The sequence below is a fragment of the Salarias fasciatus genome, chromosome 1, assembly GCF_902148845.1.
Source record: "Salarias fasciatus chromosome 1, fSalaFa1.1, whole genome shotgun sequence".
Taxonomy (NCBI): Eukaryota; Metazoa; Chordata; class Actinopteri; order Blenniiformes; family Blenniidae; genus Salarias; species Salarias fasciatus.
The window spans coordinates 38,997,083-39,021,804 of record NC_043745.1 but is presented as its reverse complement, the minus strand read 5'-3'; the positions used below and the strand labels follow the sequence as shown (position 1 = coordinate 39,021,804).

The 24,722-nt window shown below is 47.8% G+C and overlaps 1 protein-coding gene across 1 annotated transcript in view; it reads left to right on the top strand.

Annotated features, from left to right (window-relative positions):
• Positions 1–24,123, top strand: part of smad3a (SMAD family member 3a) — a 37,084-nt gene extending 12,961 nt beyond the window's left edge. The window contains 8 exon segments of the mRNA XM_030111025.1: positions 6,367–6,523; positions 6,525–6,561; positions 7,329–7,463; positions 7,537–7,662; positions 9,918–10,130; positions 10,330–10,467; positions 10,547–10,691; positions 23,064–24,123. Coding sequence (XP_029966885.1) covers positions 6,367–6,523; positions 6,525–6,561; positions 7,329–7,463; positions 7,537–7,662; positions 9,918–10,130; positions 10,330–10,467; positions 10,547–10,691; positions 23,064–23,187 — 1,075 coding nt within the window. The 3' untranslated portion in view covers positions 23,188–24,123.
• The last annotated feature ends 599 nt before the right edge of the window (positions 24,124–24,722 follow it).

The window sequence follows — 24,722 nt, the reverse complement described above, 5'->3', positions numbered from 1 at the left end:
CACAGCAACACTTTGAAAGTGATGACTGTTTCCATGGCAGCGGCACCAACAGCCTGTCTAATTTGTTGTTGTGAGAACGGGTGTTTTGATAAAACGAGAAGCTGGAATATAAATATCTTTAAAAAAAAAAGTTTGTAAAATTTGTTTGTAAAGTTAGAAATTCGTACTTGATAAGTATCTGTAGGTTACTTCCTATTTCCTTTATTTGGCTCCAGTTTTTTAATAATGTTCATATATTTTATGAGTGTTAGCATCAATGGAGCTGTCAGCGCCGTGAGGGTCAGTTTAATCAGTGATTCTTTCATGAAGTTACATCAGTCAGCAAGACTGAAGTCTATAATCTGGATGTTAGAGGAGGAAGATGCTCTATACTCTGGATGTTAGGTGAGGTTTCAAAGAGAACAGTTTGCTCGCTAATAGTTTATCTGGTCTATCAGGGTGTGTGTGTGTAGGTTTTAGCAGCCTGAAAACACAGTGTGTGTGTGTGTGTGTGTGTGTGTGTCTGAGCGCAGTGGGACATGCCCTACACTGTTTGTTTTGCCCCCACCCCGCCCCCCCCAGCTTAGCGTAGCTCAATCTGCCGTCTGAGTGTGCTCAGTGAGTCAGCCCAAAACACACAAATCTACAGTAATCTGCACAATCACTCACCTCAGCACTGTGTGTGTGTGTGTGTGTGTGTGTGTGTGTGTGTGTGTGTGTGTGTGTGTGTGTGTGTGTGTGTGTGTGTGTGTGTCCATCAGGTGGTTTTGAAGGTTTTGAACCCACTCTGACTTGTAATAATAAAAACTTTTTAAGTTACCTTATCATCTCTTTATGTCTTCACAGTTACGTTAGGTTAGTTAGGTTAGTTAGTTAGGCTAGGTTAGGTTAGATAGGTTAGGTTAGGTTAGGTTAGGTTAGGTTAGGTTAGTTAGTTAGGTTAGGTTAGGTTAGGTTAGTTAGGTTAGGTTAGGTTAGGTTAGGTTAGGTTAGGTTAGGTTAGGTTAGGTTAGATAGGTTAGTTAGGTTAGGTTAGGTTAGTTAGTTAGGTTAGGTTAGATAGGTTAGGTTAGGTTAGGTTAGATAAGGTCAAAGTTCATTGCGCTCAATGGTTTTTCTAAACTTGCCTGAATCGACGACGTCACTGATTCAACCAGGAATGAAGAACAAAGTCTTCTGTCAACATCTGGGTCATAGATATCATTATTAGTAGAATATAGATAATCAATGAGGAATACAGTATATTAGCTTTAAATTCCATGAGTGGATGGAAGAATGGATGATGGCTAGATGGATGCTAGATGGATAGATGATAGATGATGGATGACTGGATGGATGGATGGGTGGATGGATGATAGATGGATAGATTCTACATAGATGGATGATTGATGAATGATGGATGACGAATAGATGGAAGATAGATGGATGGATGATAGATAGATAGATGGTTGGATGGATGATGGATGGATAATAGATAGATGGATGGGTGGATGGATGGATGATGGCTGGATGGATGGATGATGGCTGGATGGATGATAGATTATGGATGGATGGATGGATGGATGGTAGATTGATGGATGGATGGATGATAGATTATGGATGGATGGCTGGTTGATGGATGGATGGATGGATGGATGGATGGATGGATGGATGGATGGATGATAGATTATGGATGGATGGCTGGTTGATGGATGGATGGATGGATGGATGGATGGATGATGGCTGGATGGATGATAGATTATGGATGGATGGATGGATGAATGGTAGATTGATGGATGGATGGATGGATGGATGGATGATAGATTATGGATGGATGGCTGGTTGATGGATGGATGGATGGATGGATGGATGGATGGATGGATGGATGATAGATTATGGATGGATGGATGGATGGATGATGGATGGATGGATGGATGGATGGACTGGGACGGTTGTTGGAATGTTTGGAGGACGACTCCTCTTCACGTCTCACCCTGACCTCCATCCTGGTCCCTGCTGCTGCTGGCGTCTGATTGGTCGTCAGCTGCCATGCACTTCCTGACTCTTACGGTTGTTTCCACCGACTGTCTTTAAGATGGACCGGTTCTGAGCCGGTCGCCATGGAGACGGTGATCAGGTGATCGGCAGCGAGGAGAGATCAGGATGGATTTCCTCTTCCACCAGAGAAACTGTGTCAGAACGACTGCTCAGTGACCCGGAACCCAAACACACACACACACACACACACACACACACACACACACACACACACACACACACACACACTTCCATTGATTTTCTGTTGAGCGTTGAGTGTTTCTGCCATTTTTTTTACAACAACTTTTGCAGTTTGTCACTTCCTGTTATGTTAACATGTGATTAACAATAACTCCACCCTGATCTAGAACAATAACTACTCCTTGATCTACAACATTCACGACAAACTGATCTAGAACAATAACTCCATCATCATCTAGAACAATAATTACACCCTGATATAGAACAATAACTGCACTATCATCTAGACCAGGGGTCGGCAACCTTTTTGTCATGGAGTGCCAGTTCAAAATGTTCTCATCGGTGTGTGTGCCATTGTCAACTAAAACGCAAGTTAACACAAAATACAAAAAGATTTCCAACATACCTGGAAATTTATTCCATTCAGATAAAGCACATACAATCATATCTTTAAAGATATGTTTTCTTTTATGAACTCCAAGAGTGCTCTCATAAACTTTGTGCTTTGTGCTCCGCATGCAGATGTTTCGAATTAACTGGTGCTTGTGTTAACTTGTGACCAATAGATGACTGATACTTGTAGTCGTTCTAGTGAACGTCGGTTATCTACAGTTACAGTGAGTGTATACGTTTAAAGTCTTTTGTGAGTCTTGCTTTAATAACTGCTGTTATCAGCATCTGTCTACACAGAATTCCGCTGTCGCTCGTTAACACGGGAACCAGTTAATCCATAACACCGGCCGGCCGACCGCTCATATTCTGCTATTGAACTCTTTCAACAACTCGCTGTTGTGCGATTTGCTTCCATCTCTCCTCTCCAGTGTTTTTTCTCTCGCGGTTTTTATTAAAAAAGTGTTTTTCAACCACCGTCATTGTTCTTCTGCTTGTTTTTGACTGTCCTGCTTCCCGTTCACTGCACACGTCATCGCGTCACTATGTACAAGGGGACGCATGCGCGGAACAAATAATCCCCCGTTTAATCCGCTCTGCTGTCAGGCGGCGTTTATATGAGACACGGAGCGGATTGTCGCTCGGTGTAGACCACCTCCTACAATCGGCTCCGAAATACAATCCTCCCCGAGTGAAGCGGATCCACTCGGGGGTTTACAATGCGCTCTGCCCTGTAAGCCATTGTATGGGGCGCATGTAAACGTGCCCAGTGTTAATGCCAGGCGTGCCACTCGTGGCATGTGTGCCAAGGGTTGCCGACCCCTGATCTAGAACAATAACTACACCCTGATCTAGAACATTCACTCCACCTCCGGGTTCTCAGACCTTGACCTGTTCCACATGTGCAGTTCGGCAGCTGCTCTCGTCAGAGTGACTCTCGGTTCCTCTCGTTCTGACGGAGAACCTGTGAGGCGGTTCTGCAGCCCGTTGGACGTCCGTCTCCTGCCACGCGTTCTCCGCCCGGCCGTCACGCCACGTCTTTCACTTCTCCCGTCCCGCTGTGGAGCGTGACTCATTCGGTTCTGGAGACGTTCTGCGCGTGGTCACGGTTCCTCTTCGAAGAACCGGAGCCTCCTTTCCCATCTGCGTTTCGCGTTCGTCTTCCTGAAAACTTTCAGGACGGTTTAATGATTCCAGCTGCAGATCAGATCAGGAGAACATCAGCTGAACGCCGGAAAGCTGGAGAAAGAGGAACAGAGAACGGTGGAACCGTCAGCTGCTCATAACTTCGACACGTGGGTCTTCATTTCAGCCAAACACTGCAAAACGTTCAAATCTGAGCAAGTTTTGAAAGTTGTTTTGGATGAAAATGTCTCATTTCACTTGATTTAAGAGAAATTCACTTAAAAATTACAATTCAGCAAGATAGAAAGACTTGATTTAAGAGAAGTTCTCTGAAATCCAAACAATGTTCTCTTGTTCTATTGGTGGATTGTTTTCCTGAAAGTGAGATACTTTTACTTTGAAATAAGTAAATAAATTTGATTTCAAAACACTGATTTTGATGGATTATTTTGGAAGCGGTGAGTTTGAGAGACCTTAGGTGAGTGTAGATGGTTCGAGTGCGTCGGGCGCGCGCACGTGGCCGGTGTCTCACGTGCGTCATGCGTCTCGTGCACGGCCGCCAGCGCGGCCATAAAACACGGATTGCTGCACCGCTTGTTTGGCAACCGCAGGAACTCACGTCTGATTGGCTCTGGAACCAGGAAGTGTGACGCTCTAGCCCCGCCCACCAGACTTGTTCCAGGACATTGGCTGTGTTCGAAACCGCATACTGTCTACTACATCCTTACATACTCATACTATCCATCCTGCATCCTGCTTACTCAGTCCATCAAACAGTATGCGAAGCGTTTACACTACAGCATACTACATAATAACCCACAATGCATTGCACTTCCTCCATGAGCAGAAATCGATCTGCTAAAGCTGATTTCACTTTAGCTCTAAACTCGTCAAATGTATAACTTCATCGAGATTTTTTTTTAAAATTAGGCGACAAAGTGGTCGTTTAGAGCCCGAGTGTGTCGTTTATTTGTCAGAATATCAGCCGTTTATGATTTTGTTCGGACGAATTCGGCGAAATTCAAGCCAGCCGCAGTGAGCAACGCACTTCCGGTTATTTTCACCAAAATAAACCACCCCTTTCCCTTTCTCGTGCAAAAAAACCTCAGTGATAAATCTGTGCTTTTACTTTGAAAAGAAGAAGGCAACCTTTCAGCAATATATCTCGCTTAACATCGCCGTTTGGACCGGTGTCCCGTTAACGGACCACTTATGCCAATTATGATGCTTTACCGACGGACAGTTTTTTCGGCTCTTCAACAAAGATCGGCTCGCCGTCTTCGGTACATCATGGTCGCTTTCAGCATGGACTTGTTCTCAGATGTAAGGGGTTTTTTTTTTTTTTTTTTTTTTTTTTTTTACTATTTTTAATCATTGTCAATCTAATCAGAAATCTCGTAATATGTCATACCTACGAGCACAAACAATGGAGGGAAGATTAAATCTAGAACCATACTCAGCTTGCTAGATGTACATCATGAAGAAACTGTCATTGTGAACTGAATAAAGTTTATTCAAATGTCCGTCGCGTTGCATCTTGGGCAATTTCAGTATGAGTAGTGAACACACGATGTATACTCAACATTTCTGGCGAATGCAGTATGCATCCGGGAACTTCTCGCATACTCAAAATCGCATACTGCCAGTGTAAACACACTGCATACTCAATAAGTTAGTATGAGTAGTAGGTAAGTATGCGGTTTCGAACACAGCCATTCATTGATGAAGACGACAGATTGTTTGAAGGGAAAGTTTCTTCAAGAACAGCTGAAGCATTTTAACTGATTTATAGATTTTTTTTTATTTATTGTACTTTTAAAACTTCAGTTTTAGAACTTTTAATCAGACTCTCTGTGTTTCTGGCGCTGGAGATCGTTTTCAGATCATTGTGTGAATGCAAAACTTCTCTGCTTCGACGGACGGACAGCGGCCGACCTGTTTTCCCCTGGAGGTGGATGTTTGCCCCTGTGAGGGCTTTAGTCTGAGCCGGTGACCCTGGCTGGGGGGGAGTGGGGGTGGGGGTGGGGTGGGGGGGGGGGCAGATGGAGGCATTGCCACTGCCGCTTGCATAAGATGATGAGTGTTTTTTTTTCATGGGTAATTGTACTCGAAGATTACAGGAACCAGCCTCATTATGTCAGTGTGCACGGGAGGTGTGTGTGTGTGTGTGTGTGTGTGTGGTGGGGGGGGGGGGGGGGGGGGGGGGGGGGGGGGGGGGGGGCGGAGGGGGGGGGGGGCTCCATCGGCGTCCCGCCCCCAGCAGTGGCAGATGAGGCCAGATGTTACACAACACAATGAACCGCCGCTGCTCGAACCCTAATCCCAGTTATTATTAGAGCGGCAGCTGGAGCCTCGTGTGCGCGTGTGTGTGTGTGTGTGTGTGTGTGTGTGTGAGTTTAATGCAAAAACAACCAACGCCACCAACTCGCAGGCCGGCATGCTGACTACACCGTTTTCAATGTTTCTACTTGGAAACTGACACGTTTCCAAAGTTCAGATTGTCAAAATAAAAGGCAGTGGGTTATCGTTTGGATGTGAGAATGACTGACTCACTTCCTGTCCCAGGTGTATTGACTGACTCACTTCCTGTCCCAGGTGTATTGACTGACTCACTTCCTGTCCCAGGTGTATTGACTGACTCACTTCCTGTCCCAGGTCCCTGGACGGCCGGCTGCAGGTGTCCCACAGGAAGGGCCTCCCTCACGTCATCTACTGCCGCCTGTGGCGCTGGCCCGACCTGCAGTCGCACCACGAGCTGCGAGCGCTCGACCTGTGCGAGTTCGCCTTCCACACCAAGAAGGATGAGGTGTGCGGTCAACCCGTACCACTACCAGCGAGTGGAGACCCCCGGTAGGGAACCCCTCCGGTCCGCCCCCGGAGAAAACACAGAATATAGCTCAGTTAATCCTACCAGTAGTATTTAAGTCTTTTTTTTTTTTTTTTTTTTTTTTACAAAGGTTCATTCGAAGTAATAGCGAACTAACCCAGAATACTGTATTGGCCCGAATGTAACGACTCTAAGACGACCCTATTTTACAAATATCATTTTGTGAAAATAAAAATATGTTGAAGACAATAAGGTTACTCATAAACAACTTTTTATTGAACAATTATTGTAAACTCACAACAGAGAAAACATTTCATGTGATTTAAGATCAAGAAATATTACTGCAGCATTAAATAAAAAACTATATTCTCTGTGACTCAGTGAATAAGCAACAATTAAGTAGCCTCTGTTGTTTGTTGTTTGCCTCCATTTTTCATCAGATCACAGTGACGCTCCATTCACTTCCTGGTCACCGGTACTTTGGCTCCCTCTAGCGGCAGGGATGTGTAACGACAGTCTCGTCCTCGATTATAGCACGACCCCATGTTTGAGAATACAATTTCTGAAAAAAAAAATATCATCGTATATTCAGGCCAATACAGTGTCTAGAAAAGGTAGATTTTTAATCTTTCAACTTATTTCACACATTTCTGCTCTGGCTTGGGGCCGCTGGAGACTGATAGCTTGTTGTTAGCAGTTTAGCGTTAGCATCATTAGCAGTGACTGCAGAAGCTTCCATGTGTGTGTTGATGTTTTCCTGCCCCCCCCCCCCCCCCCCCCCCCCCCCCAGTGCTCCCCCCGGTGCTGGTGCCCAGACACACAGAGATCCCCACCGAGTTCCCTCCTCTGGACGACTACAGCCATTCCATCCCCGAGAACACCAACTTCCCCGCCGGCATCGAGCCTCAGAGCAACTACATCCCAGGTAGCGGGAACCGGGTGCCGGGTGACCGCCCGGCCGGGCGCGATGGACGGGCGATAACCTGCGGTTTCCGTAGAAACGCCACCGCCGGGTTACCTCAGTGAGGATGGAGAGACCAGCGACCACCAGATGAGCCACAGCATGGACACCGGCTCCCCCAGCCTGTCCCCCAACCCCGTGTCCCCCGCGCACAGCAACCTGGGTAAGACCCGGTCCGGCTCCCCTGTCAGGACGAGAACGTGCTTGGGACAAAGATTTCAGAATGTTCGGTAACAAACAAATTGAGTTCTGCGGGTCTTTTTTCTGTTGTTGGGATTTGTCATAGTTACAAAAATAGAAGTTTATATTAACTACAGGAGGAAATAAAAATCAAAATCACGTTATTCCGTGAAGTTTGAGTCTCCATCAGAAGAGTTGGTGTGTTTTAGGATGAAGCTGCTCTGAAGTCGGGTTCAGTTAAACGTCGGATGTTTTTATGATTTTCCGGTTCGGGTCTGCAGGAAAACAATGTAAGTGGAGACAATGCTGCAGGAAGCCATGGAAACACAACGCTGGTGTTCAACTGTGAGCTTTTTATTCACCTGCCTTCGCCCACACACACACACACACACACACACACACGCACACACACACACACACTTCTGTCCGTAGGATGTTGTTATTGACGTAGCTCTCATGGTGAGAAGACAAAGGCTTCTTTCATCACCTGCTTTCCTCAAATCAAACACACGATTCCCACCAGATGATCCAGTATGTGTGTGTGTGTGTGTGTGTGTGTGTGTGTGTGTGTGTGTGTGTGTGTGTGTGTGTGTGTGTGTGTGATCCTCCTCTGAGGACAGACTGTCCGGTCTCTCCGGTCTCTGATCTCTCCAGTCCCTCCGGTTCATGCTATCTCCCGTCTAGAGTCTCTTCTCTCTCCAGTCTCCGGTCTCTCTGGTCTCTCTCTCCGGTCTCTGCTCTCTCCAGCCTCCGGTCCTTGCTCTCTCCAGTCTCCGCTCTCTTGGGTCTCATGGGTCTCCGCTGTCTCCGGTCTCTCCGCTCTCTCGGGTCTCTGCTCTCTCCAGTCTCCGGTCATTGTTATTATTTTTACAGTGCCACAGATTATTTCACAAAATGACCTAAAACCAGCGAGTCGGGAAACTGCTGGTGAGGAGCGAAGGCCGGAGGAGCCGAGGGCCGAGTGAAAGAACACTGTTCTGATCTCAGCGGTTCCAGATGACAAGCTTCAGGCTGGAGCTCAAAACAAAATCACCATTTCGTTTCACTCAAAACTAGATTTTCACTTCAATTTATTTTGTAAAAGTAAATAAAGACCGGAATTAATTATTTCAAGCACTTTTCTTTTCATTCAATGATAGTTTACAGTTTTGTCTTTTGAGAAGAATAAAGTGCAGCTGCAAACCTTAAAGTCAGGAAGCTTTTTGTTTTGTTCCTGTTTTTGAGCTTTTTGTTAAGTTTTGAAATTTTAGCTGTTTTAGCCATTTTACCTCTTTTTAATCAGTTTTTTGTGCTTTTTTTCTGCCATATTTGATTTTCTTATGTTAGAAATTGGAGACGTTTCAGGTTTTTTAAGCTGTTCTAACATTTTCACTCCATTTCTTGTGGTTTTTGCTTTTTGAATCCCTTTTGAACTGAGAGAAATCATATAATAACTTAAAAACCAGTTAAATGTTTATGTGTGTATCATGTGGCGAAGGCTTCATGGAGCCCTGCTACAGGGGACTGAAGAGCCACATGTGGCCCCAGAGCCACAGGTTGAACACCCCTGATCCCATGACCTCAGAAAACTAGAATTTGGCCGTCAGAGAGCGCAGACCTCCGCCACAGGTCAAATCAGTCACCAACCACAACAAGAACACCATATATAATTAACAACATTGTGATCGGGGGTGTGATCGGAGCGGAGCGCTGCGGCGTTCTTCGTGCGGCGTGCGGAGCCTGTGTCGGCGGGCCTGCCCAACTATGTCAAAGGCTGCCCTGTCTCTCAATGATAAAGAATCCTTTAAAAAATTCCTGGATCCAGACAGTGATCCGGATCATCACCAAAATTTAATGGATTCTAAGTTAGACCAAGACCCGCCTTTCCACAGTTTCATTGCAATCCGTCCATTACTTTTTCTGTAATGTTGCTAACAATCAAACCAACCAACAAACCGACGTGATGACATAACCTCCTTGGCGGAGGGAATAAACACAGCGGTTCGTGAGGCTTCACGAACCGCTGTGTTTGCTGAGTGGTGCCACTAGAGGGCGCTGCTGGTTTAAAGCAGAGGGAAGGACATCAGTGGCTTCAGGAGGTGAAGACAGGTTCATGAGGCTTCATCTCAGGGCTTGAAGCTCCGCCTCCCCGATGGCGGGCGGGACGTTACGGTGGCTCAGTGGGATGTTTGCGGGTCGGTTCTGCGTGGAGCCGTCGGTTCTGGACGCTCCTCCCACCGGCCTCCCTGTTCCCCCCAGACCTGCAGCCGGTGACGTACTGCGAGCCGGCGTTCTGGTGCTCCATCTCCTACTACGAGCTGAACCAGCGGGTGGGCGAGACGTTCCACGCCTCGCAGCCGTCCCTCACCGTGGACGGCTTCACCGACCCGTCCAACTCCGAGCGCTTCTGCCTGGGCCTGCTGTCCAACGTCAACCGCAACGCCGCCGTGGAGCTGACCAGGAGACACATCGGTACGGCGCACACACACACACACCCCTGCCGCCTCGCTGTGACCACGGGCGGCTCCGGTCAGAGATCAGCCTCCTCTGGCCGCTGAGTCAGGGTCTGGTCTGAGGAGGGGGCGTGGCCTCCAGGAACCAGGGTGCACGATGGGTGCAGCCTCTGCTCCTCCGTCCCCCTGACTTCCTGTCCTCGGGCGTCCGTCCCCAGGCCGGGGCGTGCGGCTGTACTACATCGGCGGGGAGGTGTTCGCCGAGTGCCTCAGCGACAGCGCCATCTTCGTCCAGAGTCCCAACTGCAACCAGCGGTACGGCTGGCACCCGGCCACCGTCTGCAAGATCCCGCCAGGTGAGCGGGGGAAGGGGCGGCGCCGGGCGCCGGGGCTGGACCCGCTGACCGACGGTTCCGCCTGTCGCGTTCCCCGCAGGCTGTAACCTGAAGATCTTCAACAACCAGGAGTTCGCCGCCCTGCTGGCTCAGTCGGTCAACCAGGGCTTCGAGGCCGTTTACCAGCTGACCCGGATGTGCACCATCCGCATGAGCTTCGTCAAGGGCTGGGGGGCCGAGTACAGGTGAGGCGCACACACACACACACACACACACACACACACACACACACACACACACACACATGTTTGTACTTCTATCGTTGTGAGGACACTCATTGACATAATGCATTTCCTAGTCCCTTACCCTCACCCTAACCATCAAAAATAAATGCCTAACCCTAATTAGGGGATTCCAGGTCTTGTTCTGAGGGTCTCTGAGCGCCGGGAGTAGGACCGTTGGAATCGCCTCGGCGAGCTCTACAACATATCTGGCATTGCCATTTTATACCCGGAAAGTGTATGTGGCATTTATTTCCCTAACCATGGGTCCTAGACAAAAACAGGACGTCTAGGTGAATTCGGGGGATTTTTTACAGTCCGGTGATGTGTCTTTTGACTCTCTAGCACCTATTTTTTTTTGTTGCAGTACCACCATTTTACCACTAGGGGGAGCAATTTGTCTGTCATTTTCTGGAATATAGTTCCACAATTGGTTCAATCTACCACTGTGAGCCGTAGGAACATGCTAGAGAGCTGGGAGTTGGTTTAAACTGCTGTTAGGGGACTCGGGCTCCCTTGGCCACCGTTTCTGAGTGCCTAGGACCTTTCTACCAAAGATTCCAGAACTGAAGATTCCGTTTCCAGAACTGAAGATTCCGTTTCCGGAACTGAAGATTCCGTTTCCGGAACTGAACATTCTGAAAACGAGCTCCAACTCCGCTCAGGAAGGACCGAGAGCTCTGGCAATGACTTCAAATGAAAGCTGAGGGCCTCAGCAGTGCAATGGAAGTGGTTTCAAGTGTCCAACTACAACACTGTAGATTTTGAATAGGGATTCCAGATTGGTCAAGCCTTGACCGATTCTGGAAGGTGCTGTAACTGAGCTCAGGAAAGAGCTAGAGGTGTGGGATTTACTTCAAATGAAAGCTGGGGGGGTCCCTGACAGGTGTGGTATGATGTCATCTCTGTAAACCTGCATAAAAATTTCACCTCATGAATCAGCCCATAGACTGTATGGTGGGATACAGGGGGATGAGCCTTATGTGTCCTGAGGGTCAGTTGGGTCAATTTCCACCATGAATTTTGCGACCCCTTGGGGAGTGGCAACAACCCCAAACACACAACTGTTGGGGTGGTGACTGTCTGTTTTGGGTGTTTTTGGGCTGATCCAAACACTTTGAGCTTCAAAGATGCAATCTGGAAGGGGATTCCAGATTCCAGATTCCAGATTCCAGATTCCAGATTGGGATTCCAGATTCCAGATTCCAGATTCCAGATTCCAGATTGGGATTCCAGATTCGGTCAAGCAATGATAACTCCTCTCAGGAAGGAGCTAGATGGCTGGGATTAGCATCAAATGAAAGCTTAGGACCTCAGCAGTGTAATGGTTGCAGTGTCAAGTCTCAAGTCACTTCTTAAAAATCAATGTCATTTTCTGGAAGGGGATTCCAGATTTAGACATCAAATGACCGATTCTGGAATCTGCTATAACTCCTCTCAGGAAGGAGCTAGAGGCGTGGGACTGGCTTCAAATGAAAGCTGAGGGTCCTGTGAGTGTAATGGTGGTAGTTTCAAGTGTCTTACTTCAATGTTAAGGGTTTTATGGTCAACCCTATGTGTAACCCTAACTCGGTAACCCTACTCCCTAACTGTAACCCTAACAATCCCAAACAATGAGGGCTAGGGTTATGAAAGTTTGATATGTGTCTCCCTCGGGGGTCCCTGACAGGTGGGTTGTGGTGTCGTCTCTGTAACCCTAGCAGAAAAATTTGACCTCATGAATCACCCGATAATGTATATGGTTGCATCCGTGGGGATGAGCCTTGGGTGTCCTGAGGGTCGGTTCGGTCAATTTCCACCATGAAATTTGGAACCCTTCGGGGACTGGCAACGACCCCGCACACGTGTCTCTTGGGGCAGTGACTGTCTGTTTTGGGTGTTTTTGGGCTGATCCAAACACTTTGAGCTTCAAAGATGCAATCTGGAAGGGGATTCCAGATTTCGTCATTCAATGACCAATTCTGGAATCCTCTGTAACTCCTCTCAGGAAGGAGGTAGAAGTGTGGGCTTGGCTTCAAATGAAAGCTGAGGGCCTTATGAGTGTAACAGTGGTACTTTCAAGTGTCTAACTCCACGTTTAATTTCAATGACACTTTCTGGAAGGGGATTCCAGAATGTGTCATCCAATGACCGATTCTGGAATTCTCAACCCTAACTCCTCTCAGGAAGGAGCTAGAGGGCTGGGATTAGCATCAAATGAAAGCTTAGGACCTCAGCAGTGCAATGGTTGCAGTGTCAAGTCTCAAGTCACTTCTTAAAAATCAATGTCATTTTCTGGAAGGGGATTCCAGATTTAGACATCAAATGACCGATTCTGGAATCTGCTATAACTCCTCTCAGGAAGGAGCTAAAGGGCTGGGATTAGCATCAAATGAAAGCTTAGGACCTCAGCAGTGCAATGGTTGCAGTGTCAAGTCTCAAGTCACTTCTTAAAAATCGATGTCATTTTCTGGAAGGGGATTCCAGATTTAGACATCAAATGACCGATTCTGGAATCTGCTATAACTCCTCTCAGGAAGGAGCTAGATGCGTGGGACTGGCTTCAAATGAAAGCTGAGGGCCCTCCGAGTGTAATGGTGGTAATTTCAAGTGTGTAACTTCAATGTTAAGGGTTTTATGGTCAACCCTATGTGTAACCCTAACTCGGTAACCCTACTCCCTAACTGTAACCCTAACAATCCCAAACAATGAGGGCTAGGGTTATGAAAGTTTGATATGTGTCTCCCTCGGGGGTCCCTGACAGGTCTGTTGTGGTCTCGGTAAGATTCGGTCAAGCAATGATAACTCCTGTCAGGAAGGAGCTAGAAGGCTGAGATTGGCATCAAATGAAAGCTTAGGGCCTCAGCAATGCAATGGTTATAGTTTCAAGTGTCTACCTGCACTTTTTAAAAATCGATGTCATTTTCTGGAAGGGGATTCCAGATTTAGACATCAAATGACCGATTCTGGAATCTGCTATAACTCCTCTCAGGAAGGAGCTAGAGGGCTGGGATTAGCATTAAATGAAAGCTTAGGACCTCAGCAGTATAATGGTTGCAGTGTCAAGTCTCAAGTCACTTTTTAAAAAACGATGTCATTTTCTGGAAGGGGATTCCAGATTTAGACATCAAATGACACATTCTGGAATCTGCTATAACTCCTCTCAGGAAGGAGCTAGAGGGCTGGGATTAGCATCAAATGAAAGCTTAGGACCTCAGCAGTGTAATGGTTGCAGTGTCAAGTCTCAAGTCACTTTTTAAAAATCGATGTCATTTTCTGGAAGGGGATTCCAGATTTAGACATCAAATGACACATTCTGGAATCTGCCTTAACTCCTCTCAGGAAGGAGCTAGAGGCGTGGGACTGGCTTCAAATGAAAGCTGAGGGCCCTCCGAGTGTAATGGTGGTAATTTCAAGTGTGTAACTTCAATGTTAAGGGTTTTATGGTCAACCCTATGTGTAACCCTAACTCGGTAACCCTACTCCCTAACTGTAACCCTAACAATCCCAAACAATGAGGGCTAGGGTTATGAAAGTTTGATATGTGTCTCCCTCGGGGGTCCCTGACAGGTCTGTTGTGGTCTCGGTAAGATTCGGTCAAGCAATGATAACTCCTGTCAGGAAGGAGCTAGAAGGCTGAGATTGGCATCAAATGAAAGCTTAGGGCCTCAGCAATGCAATGGTTATAGTTTCAAGTGTCTACCTGCACTTTTTAAAAATCGATGTCATTTTCTGGAAGGGGATTCCAGATTTAGACATCAAATGACCGATTCTGGAATCTGCTATAACTCCTCTCAGGAAGGAGCTAGAAGGCTGAGATTGGCATCAAATGAAAGCTTAGGGCCTCAGCAATGCAATGGTTATAGTTTCAAGTGTCTACCTGCACTTTTTAAAAATCGATGTCATTTTCTGGAAGGGGATTCCAGATTTAGACATCAAATGACACATTCTGGAATCTGCCTTAACTCCTCTCAGGAAGGAGCTAGAGGCGTGGGACTGGCTTCAAATGAAAGCTGAGGGCCCTACGAGTGTAAAGGTGGTAGTTTCAAGTGTCTAACTTGAATGTTAAGGGTTATATGGTCAACCCTATGTGTAACCCTAACTCGGTAACCCTACACCCTAACTGTAACCCTATACCCCAAAAAGCAGGTATGTTCTGATGACATCTCTCTGACCCCTAAAGAAAAACTTTGACGTTCACCACAATAAGCATGTTCCCTGTGGGATTTGATCCCACAAAAGTTGGGTTGAAAGCCATAGCATAAGACCACTCAGCCACTCAGTGCCATGAATTTTTTGCGTTTGGAACTTGTACTTATTTTTTAAGCTTTGTGTGGAGGGGGGTTGGAATAATGACCCTCCTAACCCTAGGGGTCAGAGGTCATTTAACCCTAGTTTCCTGACACTTAGGGCTAGGGTTATGAAAGGTGGCTGTGGGTTTTGGGTGTTTTTGGGTGTTTTTGGGCTGATCCAAACACTTTGGGTTTCAATGTCTCTTTCTGGAATGCAATGCCAGCTTGCTTCATTCTGGTGACAATCTCTAACTTTGTCCAGGAAGGCCCTAGAAGTGTGGGATTGGCATCAAATGAAAGCTTAGGGCCTTGGCAGTACAATGGTAGTGGTTTCAAGTGTCTAACTTAAATGGTAAGGGGTCTTTGGTCAACCCTATTTGCAACCCTAAGCCCTAAGCCTTGACCCTAACTCCAGTCAGGGTTTTTATTGGCTTCCAATGACAGCTTAGGGCCTTAAGAGTGTAATGGTGTTCCTTTCAGGTGTCCACCTGCACTTTTTAAAAAACGATGTCACATTCTGGAAGGGGATTCCAGATTTCGTCATCCAATGACAGATTCTGGAATCTGAAAGGTTAGGCTAAGTTAGTTTAATAAAACACTTTGCCTCAGTAACACTAAGTCTCCACTGCTCAAGATGCACCACAATAAGCATGTCCCCCGTGGGGTTTGATCCCACAACTTACTGGTTGCAAGTCATAGCATTAGACCACTCGGCCACTCAGTGCTATGAATTTTTCGCGTTTGGAACTTGTACTTATTTTTTAAGCTTTGTGTGGAGGGGGGCTGGGATAATGACCCTCCTAGCCCGAGGGGTTAGAGGTAATCTAACCCTAGTTTGCTGACTATTAGGGTTACGGTGATGAAAAATTGATATGTGTCTCCCTGGGGGGTGCCTGACAGGTGTGTTGTGGTGTCATTTCTCTAACCCTAGCAGAAAAATTTGACCTCATGAATCAGCGTATAATCTACATGGTTGGATTGGGAGGCTGATGCCCCACTGAGTCTGGGGGATTTGCAAGCTCTCCCAGGGGTCAAAATTTAAACGTTGACCGATCGACACGAGGCTCACGTATGTTCATCGGGGGTGCCAGGACATCCACTGTGAGAAGTTTCAGCCCTGTGCGACCCTCCTGACCCTATCGGTCAAAGGTCAACGGGGTGACCTTTCCCATAAGGCCTTGAGCCAGGGAGCTGAAATTCGCTGTCATGCATCGGGGCTGGCAGCACATCCACGGTGTGCGATCTCAGCCCTCTAGGCCACCCGGAAGTCTTTCAGGAGAGCTGAAGGCACTCGTTTTCAAAAACGCCTTAACCGAACATATTTTGTGCGCCATTTTTGAAATACTTGAGCAAACGAGCTCAAAGTGGCATCAAAATGACCGTCTCTACACCCCGCTGATGTGTGCCGACAGCGGTGGTTGTAGCTGAAACGGAAATACCCGAAAAAAGCACGTTTCTGTATTTCGCCGTTTCACGTTTTTATTTTTTAAAAATCAACGGTGATAGCCAGGGGGCTGAGACTTTCAGGGTGTCCTCGGGGTCCCATCCCACACCTGTGATAAAATTTTCAGCCCTCCGGGACATGTAGAAGTATGTGAAATAGGCAAATGCTAACGTTTTGTGGCTAAAATAGGAGCTAATTTCGCTATTTACATTAATAGCTCCCAAACGATGATAGCTAGCCGGCTCAAACTCGCACACAAGGTGTGTGGTGACCTTAGGCACCCACCGATATGGGGCAGCCCCGCCCACCGCGTGGAATTACTGCACAAAGTGGGCGGGAGCTGAAATTAGCCGTTAGCTGCTAACTCTAACTTCCAGCTTGAATAACTCCTAAACGATTAGGGTTAGGAGGATGGGGGTTGGAGGCATGACTCCCGGGGGGGTCCCTGACAGTTGTGTGGAAGGGGATCCCTCCAGCGCATAAGGAAGCCGCGTGGTTGTTGCATTTAGCATTAGCCGCCGCTAACAACTTTGGAGTTGAATAACTCTGGAAGGGGAGGGGCTAGGAGGGTGTGGCTTTAACAGCTGACTCCCTGGGGGGTCCCTGACCTTTCTGTGGGACCTCATCCCTCTGTTGCCCTCCTAGCCCCGCCCAATGACCTTTAACCACAGGAGCGCGTTTAATTGAATAACTCAGGAAGGGGAGGGGCTAGGAGGGTGTGGCTTGAACAGTTGACTTCCAGTGGGGTCCCCGACAGTTGTGTGCGATGGCATCCCGATCGGACCTTTGGATCTCCTTCAAATCATGTTTTTTCACTTTTTTCAGCGAAATCTCATTTCAGAGAGGATTGGGAGGCTGATGGCATAGTAACCCTAGAGGATCTGTAGTCTGTCATAGGGGGTGAAAATTAACGCTTTGCCCGATTGGCACGAAACTCGGGTGGGTTCATCGGGGGTGCCAGGAGAGCCGCTGTGTTGATTTTCAGCCCTCTGGGACCATCTTGACCCTAGGGGTCAAAGGTCATCTAACCCTAGCTCGCATACAATTAGGGCTAGGGTTATGAAAATTTGATATGTGTCTCCCTGGGGGGTGCCTGACAGGTGTGTTGTGGTGTCATTTCTGTAACCCTAGCAGAAAAATTTGACCTCATGAATCAGCACATAATCTATATGGTTGCATCCGTGGGGATGAGCCCTGGGTGTCCTGAGGGTCGGTTGGGTCAATTTCCACCATGAAATTTGGGACCCTCGGGGATCGGCAGGACCCCCGCACACATACCTCATGAGAGGTCAGGGATCCCCTCATCACTCTAAGGGTGAAACTCAGAGGGTGAAAACAACGCATTGAGCTAGAGACAAAAAAACGCTAGATCCTGCATCGGGGCTTCCAGGGCATCCATCCTGTGAAGTTTCAGCTCTCTAGAATACTTTTTTCCAAAAAAATCCATCCGTTTTCACTTGCCCTGCAGAAGGCCCGAAATAAAGCCTGAATCATAGCAAAATCCCTCAACGCTTTGACCGATCGGCACGAAACTCGGGAACCTGCATCGGGGGAGCCAGGGTATCCATTGTGAGAAGTTTCAGCCCTGTGCGACCCTCCTGACCCTATCGGTCAAAGGTCAACGGGGTGACCTTTCCCATAAGGCCTTGAGCCAGGGAGCTCAAATTCGGGGTCATGCATCGGGGCTGGCAGCACATCCAATCTGTGCGATTTCAGCCCTCTAGGCCACCCGGAAGTCTTTCGGGAGAGCTGAAGGCACTCGTTTTCAAAAACGCCTTAACCGAACATATTTTGTGCGCCATTTTTGAAATACTTGAGCAAACGAGCTCAAAGTGGCATCAAAATGACCGTCTCTAGACCCCGCTGATGTGTGCCGGCTGCGGTGGTTGTAGCTGAAACGGAAATACCCGAAAAAAGCTACTTTCTGCATTTCGCATTTTCACGTTTTTATTTTTTTAAAATCAACGGTAATAAATGGAGGGCTGAGACTTTCAGGGTTGCCTCGGGGTCCCCTTCTGCACCTGTGGTAAAATTTTCAGCCTCCCGGGACATGTAGAAGTATGTTAAATAGGCAAATGCTAACGTTTTACGGCTAAAAAACGAGCTAATTTAGCTATTTTCGTTAATAGCTCCCAAACGGTGATAGCTAGCCGGCTCAAACTCGCACACAGGGTGCGTGGTGACCTTAGGCACCCTTTGATATGGGGCAGCCCCGCCCACCGCGTAGAATTACTGCGCAAATTGAGAAGGAGCTTAAATTAGCCGTTAGCTGCTAACCCTAACTTTGAGCTTTAATAACTCCTAAACGATTAGGGTTAGGAGGATGGGATTTGGACGCATGACTCCCGGGAGGGTCCCTGATGGGTGTGTAAAAGGATATCCCTCCAGCGTGTGCACAAGCCGCGTGGTTGTTGCATTTAGCATTAGCCGCCGCTAACGACTTTGGAGTTGAATAACTCTGGAAGGGGAGGGGCTAGGAGGGTGTGGCTTTAACAGCTGACCCCCAGGGGGGTCCCTGACCTGTATGTAGGACCTCATCCCTCTGCTGCCCTCCTAGCCCCGCCCAATGACCTTTTACCTCAGGAGCGCGTTTAATTGAATAACTCAGGAAGGGGAGGGGCTAGGAGGGTGTGGCTTGAACAGTTGACTTCCAGTGGGGTCCCCGACAGTTGTGTGCGATGGCATCCCGATCGGACCTTTGGATCTCCTTCAAATCATGTTTTTTCACTTTTTTCAGCGAAATCTCATTTCAGAGAGGATTGGGAGGCTGATGGCATAGTAACCCTAGAGGATCTGTAGTCTGTCATAGGGGGTGAAAATTAACGCTTTGCCCGATTGGCACGAAACTCGGGGAGGTTCATCGGGGGTGCTGGGAGAGCCGCTGTGTGGATTTTCAGCCCTCTGGGACCAACTTGACCCTAGGGGTCAAAGGTCATCGAGCCCTAGTTCGCAAACGATTAGGGTTAGGGTTATGCAAATTTGATATGCGTCTCCCCGGGGGGTCCCTGACAGGTCTGTTGAGGTTTCATATCTCTAACCCTAGCGTAAAAATTTGACCTCACGAATCAGCGCATAGTCTATATGGATGGATTGGGAGGCTGATGAGGAGCATTTTCAGCCCTCTGGGAACCTCGTAACCCTAGCGGTCAACGGTAATCTAACCCTAATTCCATCAACATTAGGGTTAGGGTTATGGGAGTTGGATATGTGTTGATACGCGATTAGCCTTGGGTGTCCTGAGGGTCGGTTCGGTCAATTTCCACCGTGAAATTTCGGACCTCTCGGGGACGGCAACAACCCCATACACGTATTTCTTGGGCTGCTGACTGTCTGTTTTGGGTGTTTTTGGGCTCATCCTAGCATGTGGAGCTAACATGGCTAAGGATTCCAGATTCGGTCAACCAATGACAGCTTCTGGAATCAGCTATAACTCAGCTCAGGAAGGAGCTACAGTGGTAAGATTGGTGTCAAATTAAAGCTTAGGACCTCAGCAATGCAATGGTGGTGGTTTCAAGTGTCTAAATGTAACTTTTCAAAAAACGATGTCACATTCTGGAAGGCAATTCCAGATTTCGTCAACCAATGACCAAATCTGGAATCAGCTATAACTTTGCCCGGGAAGGAGCTAGAGGGCTGGGATTGACTTCAGATGATAGCTGAGAGCCTCAGCAGTGCAATGGTGGTGGTTTCAAGTGTTTAACTCCACATTTAACGGTCAAGGACTTATTCTGGAAGGGGATTCCAGATTTGGTCAACCAATGACCAAATCTGGAATCTGCTCTAACTCGGCCCAGGAAAGAGCTGGAGGGCTGGGAGTGACATCAGATGACAGCTGGGGGGTCCCTGACAGGTGTGTTGTGATGTCATCTCTCTACCCCCTGGATAAAAATTTGACCTCATGAATCAGCCCATAGTCTATGTGGTTGATCGGTGGGGATGAGCCTTGGGTGTCCTGAGGGTCAGTTGGGTGAATTTCCACCATGAAATTTGGGACCCCTCGGGGACTGGCAACGACCCCGCACACGTGTCTCTCGGGGCGGTGACTGTCTGTATTGGGTGTTTTTGGGCTGATCCAAACACTTTGAGCTTCAAAGACCCAATCTGGAAGTGGATTCCAGATTCCAGATTGGGATTCCAGATTCCAGATTCCAGATTCCAGATTCCAGATTCGGTCAAGCAATGATAACTCCGCCCAGGAAGGAGCTAGAGGACTGGGCTGGGCTTCAGATGACAGCTGAGGGCCTCAGCAGTGCAATGGTGGTGGTTTCACGTGTCTACCTGCAATCTTAAGGGTCAAAAACGCAATCTGGAAGGGGATTCCAGATTCGGTCAAGCAATGATAACTCCTCTCAGGAAGGAGCTAGAGGGCTGAGATTGGCATCAAATGAAAGCTTAGGGCCTCAGCAGTGCAATGGTTGTAGTTTCAAGTGTCTACCTGCACTTTTTAAAAATCGATGTCACATTCTGGAAGGGGATTCCAGATTAGGTCAACCAATGACCAAATCTGGAATCTGCTCTAACTCTGCCCAGGAAGTAGCTAGAGGACTGGGATTGGCTTCTACTGACAGCTGGGGAGGTCCCTGACAGGTGTGGTGGGGTGTCATCTCTCTACCCCCTGGATAAAAATTTGACCTCATGAATCAGCCCATAGTCTATGTGGTTGGATCGGTGGGGATGAGCCTTGGGTGTCCTGAGGGTCAGTCGGGTCAATTTCCACCATGAAATTTGGGACCCCTCGGGGACTGGCAACGACCCCGCACACGTGTCTCTCGGGGCGGTGACTGTCTGTTTTGGGTGTTTTTGGGCTGATCCAAACACTTTGAGCTTCAAAGACGCAATCTGGAAGGGGATTCCAGATTCCAGATTGGGATTCCAGATTCCAGATTCCAGATTCCAGATTCCAGGTTGGGATTCCAGATTCCAGATTCCAGATTCCAGATTGGAATGGGATTCCAGATGCGGTCAAGCAATGATAACTCCGCCCAGGAAGTAGCTAGAGGACTGGGATTGGCTTCCACTGACAGCTGGGGAGGTCCCTGACAGGTGTGGTGGGGTGTCATCTCTCCAGGACCTCTAGAAATGTTTGACTTCACCAATCGGCCCCCGCTCTCTAGCGTTGATCCGGGCTGATGAGCTTTCTTTGTCCTCAGGGTCGGTCGGGTCAATTTCCAACGTGAAATTTTTGACCCCTCGGGGACCGGCGGGACCCCCACCCACGCGTTTGTGGGGGTGTGACTGTCTGTTTTGTGTGTTTTGGGGCTCGTCCCAACATTTTTGGCATTTCGGGTGAAAATCCCACATGGCCGGGTTCTCTGATTTATTTAGAGTCATTTTGGTGAAAAACATGGGTTAGCCACTTGAAAACTGAATTTTAAAATGGTTTTCTAACTTTTGATGGCTCTCTAGCGCTCAAAACATAGTGGTCAAAATCCGGAATTGAGATTCCGGAATTGAAAAAACCGGAAACGGAATTTTCAGTTCTGGATTCCAGATTCCAGATTCCAGATTCCAGAATTGCAAATTCCGGATCCGGATTCTTCCGTTCTGGAATTCCAGATTCCTATCAAATCGACGGTGTCCCCTAACCCTGACCTATGCCCTAAACCTGACCTAAACCCAACTGTAACCCTAAATCAAAAACCAAGTCTGAACCTCAAAAAGGCCAAAAAAGTCCTTTTAAAAAGTGAGGACAAAAAAGTCCTCACTCTGTTGGTGAAATACGAATTTTGGTCCTTACTTTTGGGTATGTACAAGAACACACACACACACACACACACACACACACACACACACACACTCCATTTCCTGAATTCTTCATCTCAGGGCTTCAGTCTTGATCCTGAATGCTGGGTCCCCGGTTCGAATCCTCGCCGTGACAGTGAGCGACTGAACACTTCAGTCTGAGTGTGGAAGCAGACTGAGCCTCAGTGCTGTGTGTGTGTGTGTGTGTGTGTGTGTGTGTGTGTGTGTGTGTGTGTGTGTGTGTGTGTGTGTGTGTGTGTGTGTGAGAGACTGAGCCGGCACTGCAGACTGTTGTTAAACAAACACACATGTGCTGCTGTGTCAGGAAGAGAAGAGGAGTCAGACTTTCCCTCTTCTGTCCCGCCCGGCTCCCATCTGACTCGCTGATAGTAAACGGGGGGGCGAGGAGAGGGGGGAGGGGGTAAGGAGTAGGAGGGGGTGGTGCCAGGTGGGGGGGGGGGGGGGGAGGAGATTGACTGTAGGTTTCCACTGGGAAGCAAAACTGACATGTTGAGACAGTTACTGGAAGAGTAAGACTCTTCCTCTTCCTCCTCTTCCTCTTTTTAAATGTTTTATGAGCACAAAGGATGAAGATGAAGCCATAATACTGAAGCTGTGTGTGTGTGTGTGTGTGTGTGTGTGTGTGTGTGTGTGTGTGTGTGTGTGTGTGTGTGTGTGTGTGTGTGTGCGTGCACGCGCGTGCATGTTTCCCTTCATGTTTATGTTGCGTCTCCTTCGGTGACAGTGAGGTTGTGGGTTGAAATCCCTGCCGTGTCTCTACTGAGTCTAAAGTGTTTCTGTGACTTTAATTAATAATCTGCCCCTCCCCCCTTCTGCCCCCCTCCCCCATCTGCCCCTCCCCTCCTCCATCCGCCCCAGGCGTCAGACGGTGACCAGCACCCCCTGCTGGATCGAGCTGCACCTCAACGGCCCCCTCCAGTGGTTGGATAAGGTTCTGACCCAGATGGGTTCTCCCAGCATCCGCTGCTCCAGCGTGTCGTAGAGGAGGAGGCCCCGCCCACTCCGCCCCGCCCCCCACTTAGCCCCGCCCCGCCCCCGGCTGTAGCACTTTCTCCTCTTCGTGTCTTCAAAAGGTTATTTTTGTAAAAGTTTCTCAGCCACCGGAGGATCGTCTTCACCTTCATCTTTATTTTTATTTTTATTTTTACTTTTATGTTTATTTTTGTTTTTATTTTTGTTTTTATTTTTGTTTTTACTTCTTCTCTTCCTCGTGCTAAAGAAGGAGCAGCTCGTTCTTGTTGTTCCGGCGCCGAGGCGTCGGCGGATTTCAGCTTTTCCAGCATTAATCTCAGTTTTTGTAAAGTTTTTTTCGTTGTTTTTCTTCTTGGATTCAGCATTTTAAAGACTTTGTTCAGCTCAGGATCAAAGTCTTTCTGAAGCCATAAGAGCTGCCGGCCGACGTGACGTCAGGCAGGCCAGAGAAGAGGAGCCACGGTTCGATTCCCTCAGAGCAGCGACTGAAGTGAGGCGGACTGGAAACAGTCCTGGATCAGGACTTGGACCAGGACCTGGACCTGGACCACAACCTGGACCAGGACCTCAATCAGAAATTAAACCAAGATTTGGACCAGGAACTGAACCAGCAACTCAACCAGGAGCTGAATCTGGACCTGAATCTGGACCTGAACCAGGAACTGAACCCGGAGCTGGACCAGGAGGAGAGTCGGCCTGATGTCACTGCTCAGGACATCCCTCTGAGCCATGCTACATGCTACATGCTACATGCTACATGCTAAAGAGTGACAGGGCTCACACACCAGCCATGCTACATGCTAAATGCTACATGCTAAACATGATTAAAGTCTGACTGATTGACTCATAAACAGTTCGTCCCTCTGTGGTATATTGGTATCGGGTATCGGTGTTGGATATCAGGTATCTATTGGGTATCGGGTATCATATTGGATATTGGGTATTAGGTATCAAACTGACCTTTCGAACCGACATCACCGCGCAATGCATTATGGGATGGCAGCGCCATTTTGTAAGGGAAGAGAAATCATTACAAACTATGACAACACTTGAAAATGCAAAAGAAAAGAGATTCTACTGCGACCGATTGCGTCCGGACGCACAACTGCGACACCTCGCTCTCACAACACCACAGCTCTGACATCGTGTACGCAAGTTTTGAGTCGGTGTGGATTTACGGTGTAGTGCAGAAAAAACCTGGCGGAGCGTGAAAACGATTATAAAGCACATCTGAAACATGCCATAAAGCAGAAGCAGCAGATAATCAGTGCAGATTAAAAAGTGAAAGAATAAAAAATAAAATGTCCTTACAGAATATCTAATAATATCCCCTCTTGTGGTATTAATGAAGGATTTTTAACTTTCAGTAACTCACTGGTCCATCCTTCCACAGAGAGGAGCTGTTTTAACAGTGTGCAGAGACCACACACTGCTGCGGAGCAGCTTCAGACCAGCGGGGGGCGCTGCTGTTCAGTCCCGAAAAGAAGGGACTTTATGTTGGCAGTTTTACACAATATTGCACTGGCTGATAGAGTGACTTCTGAT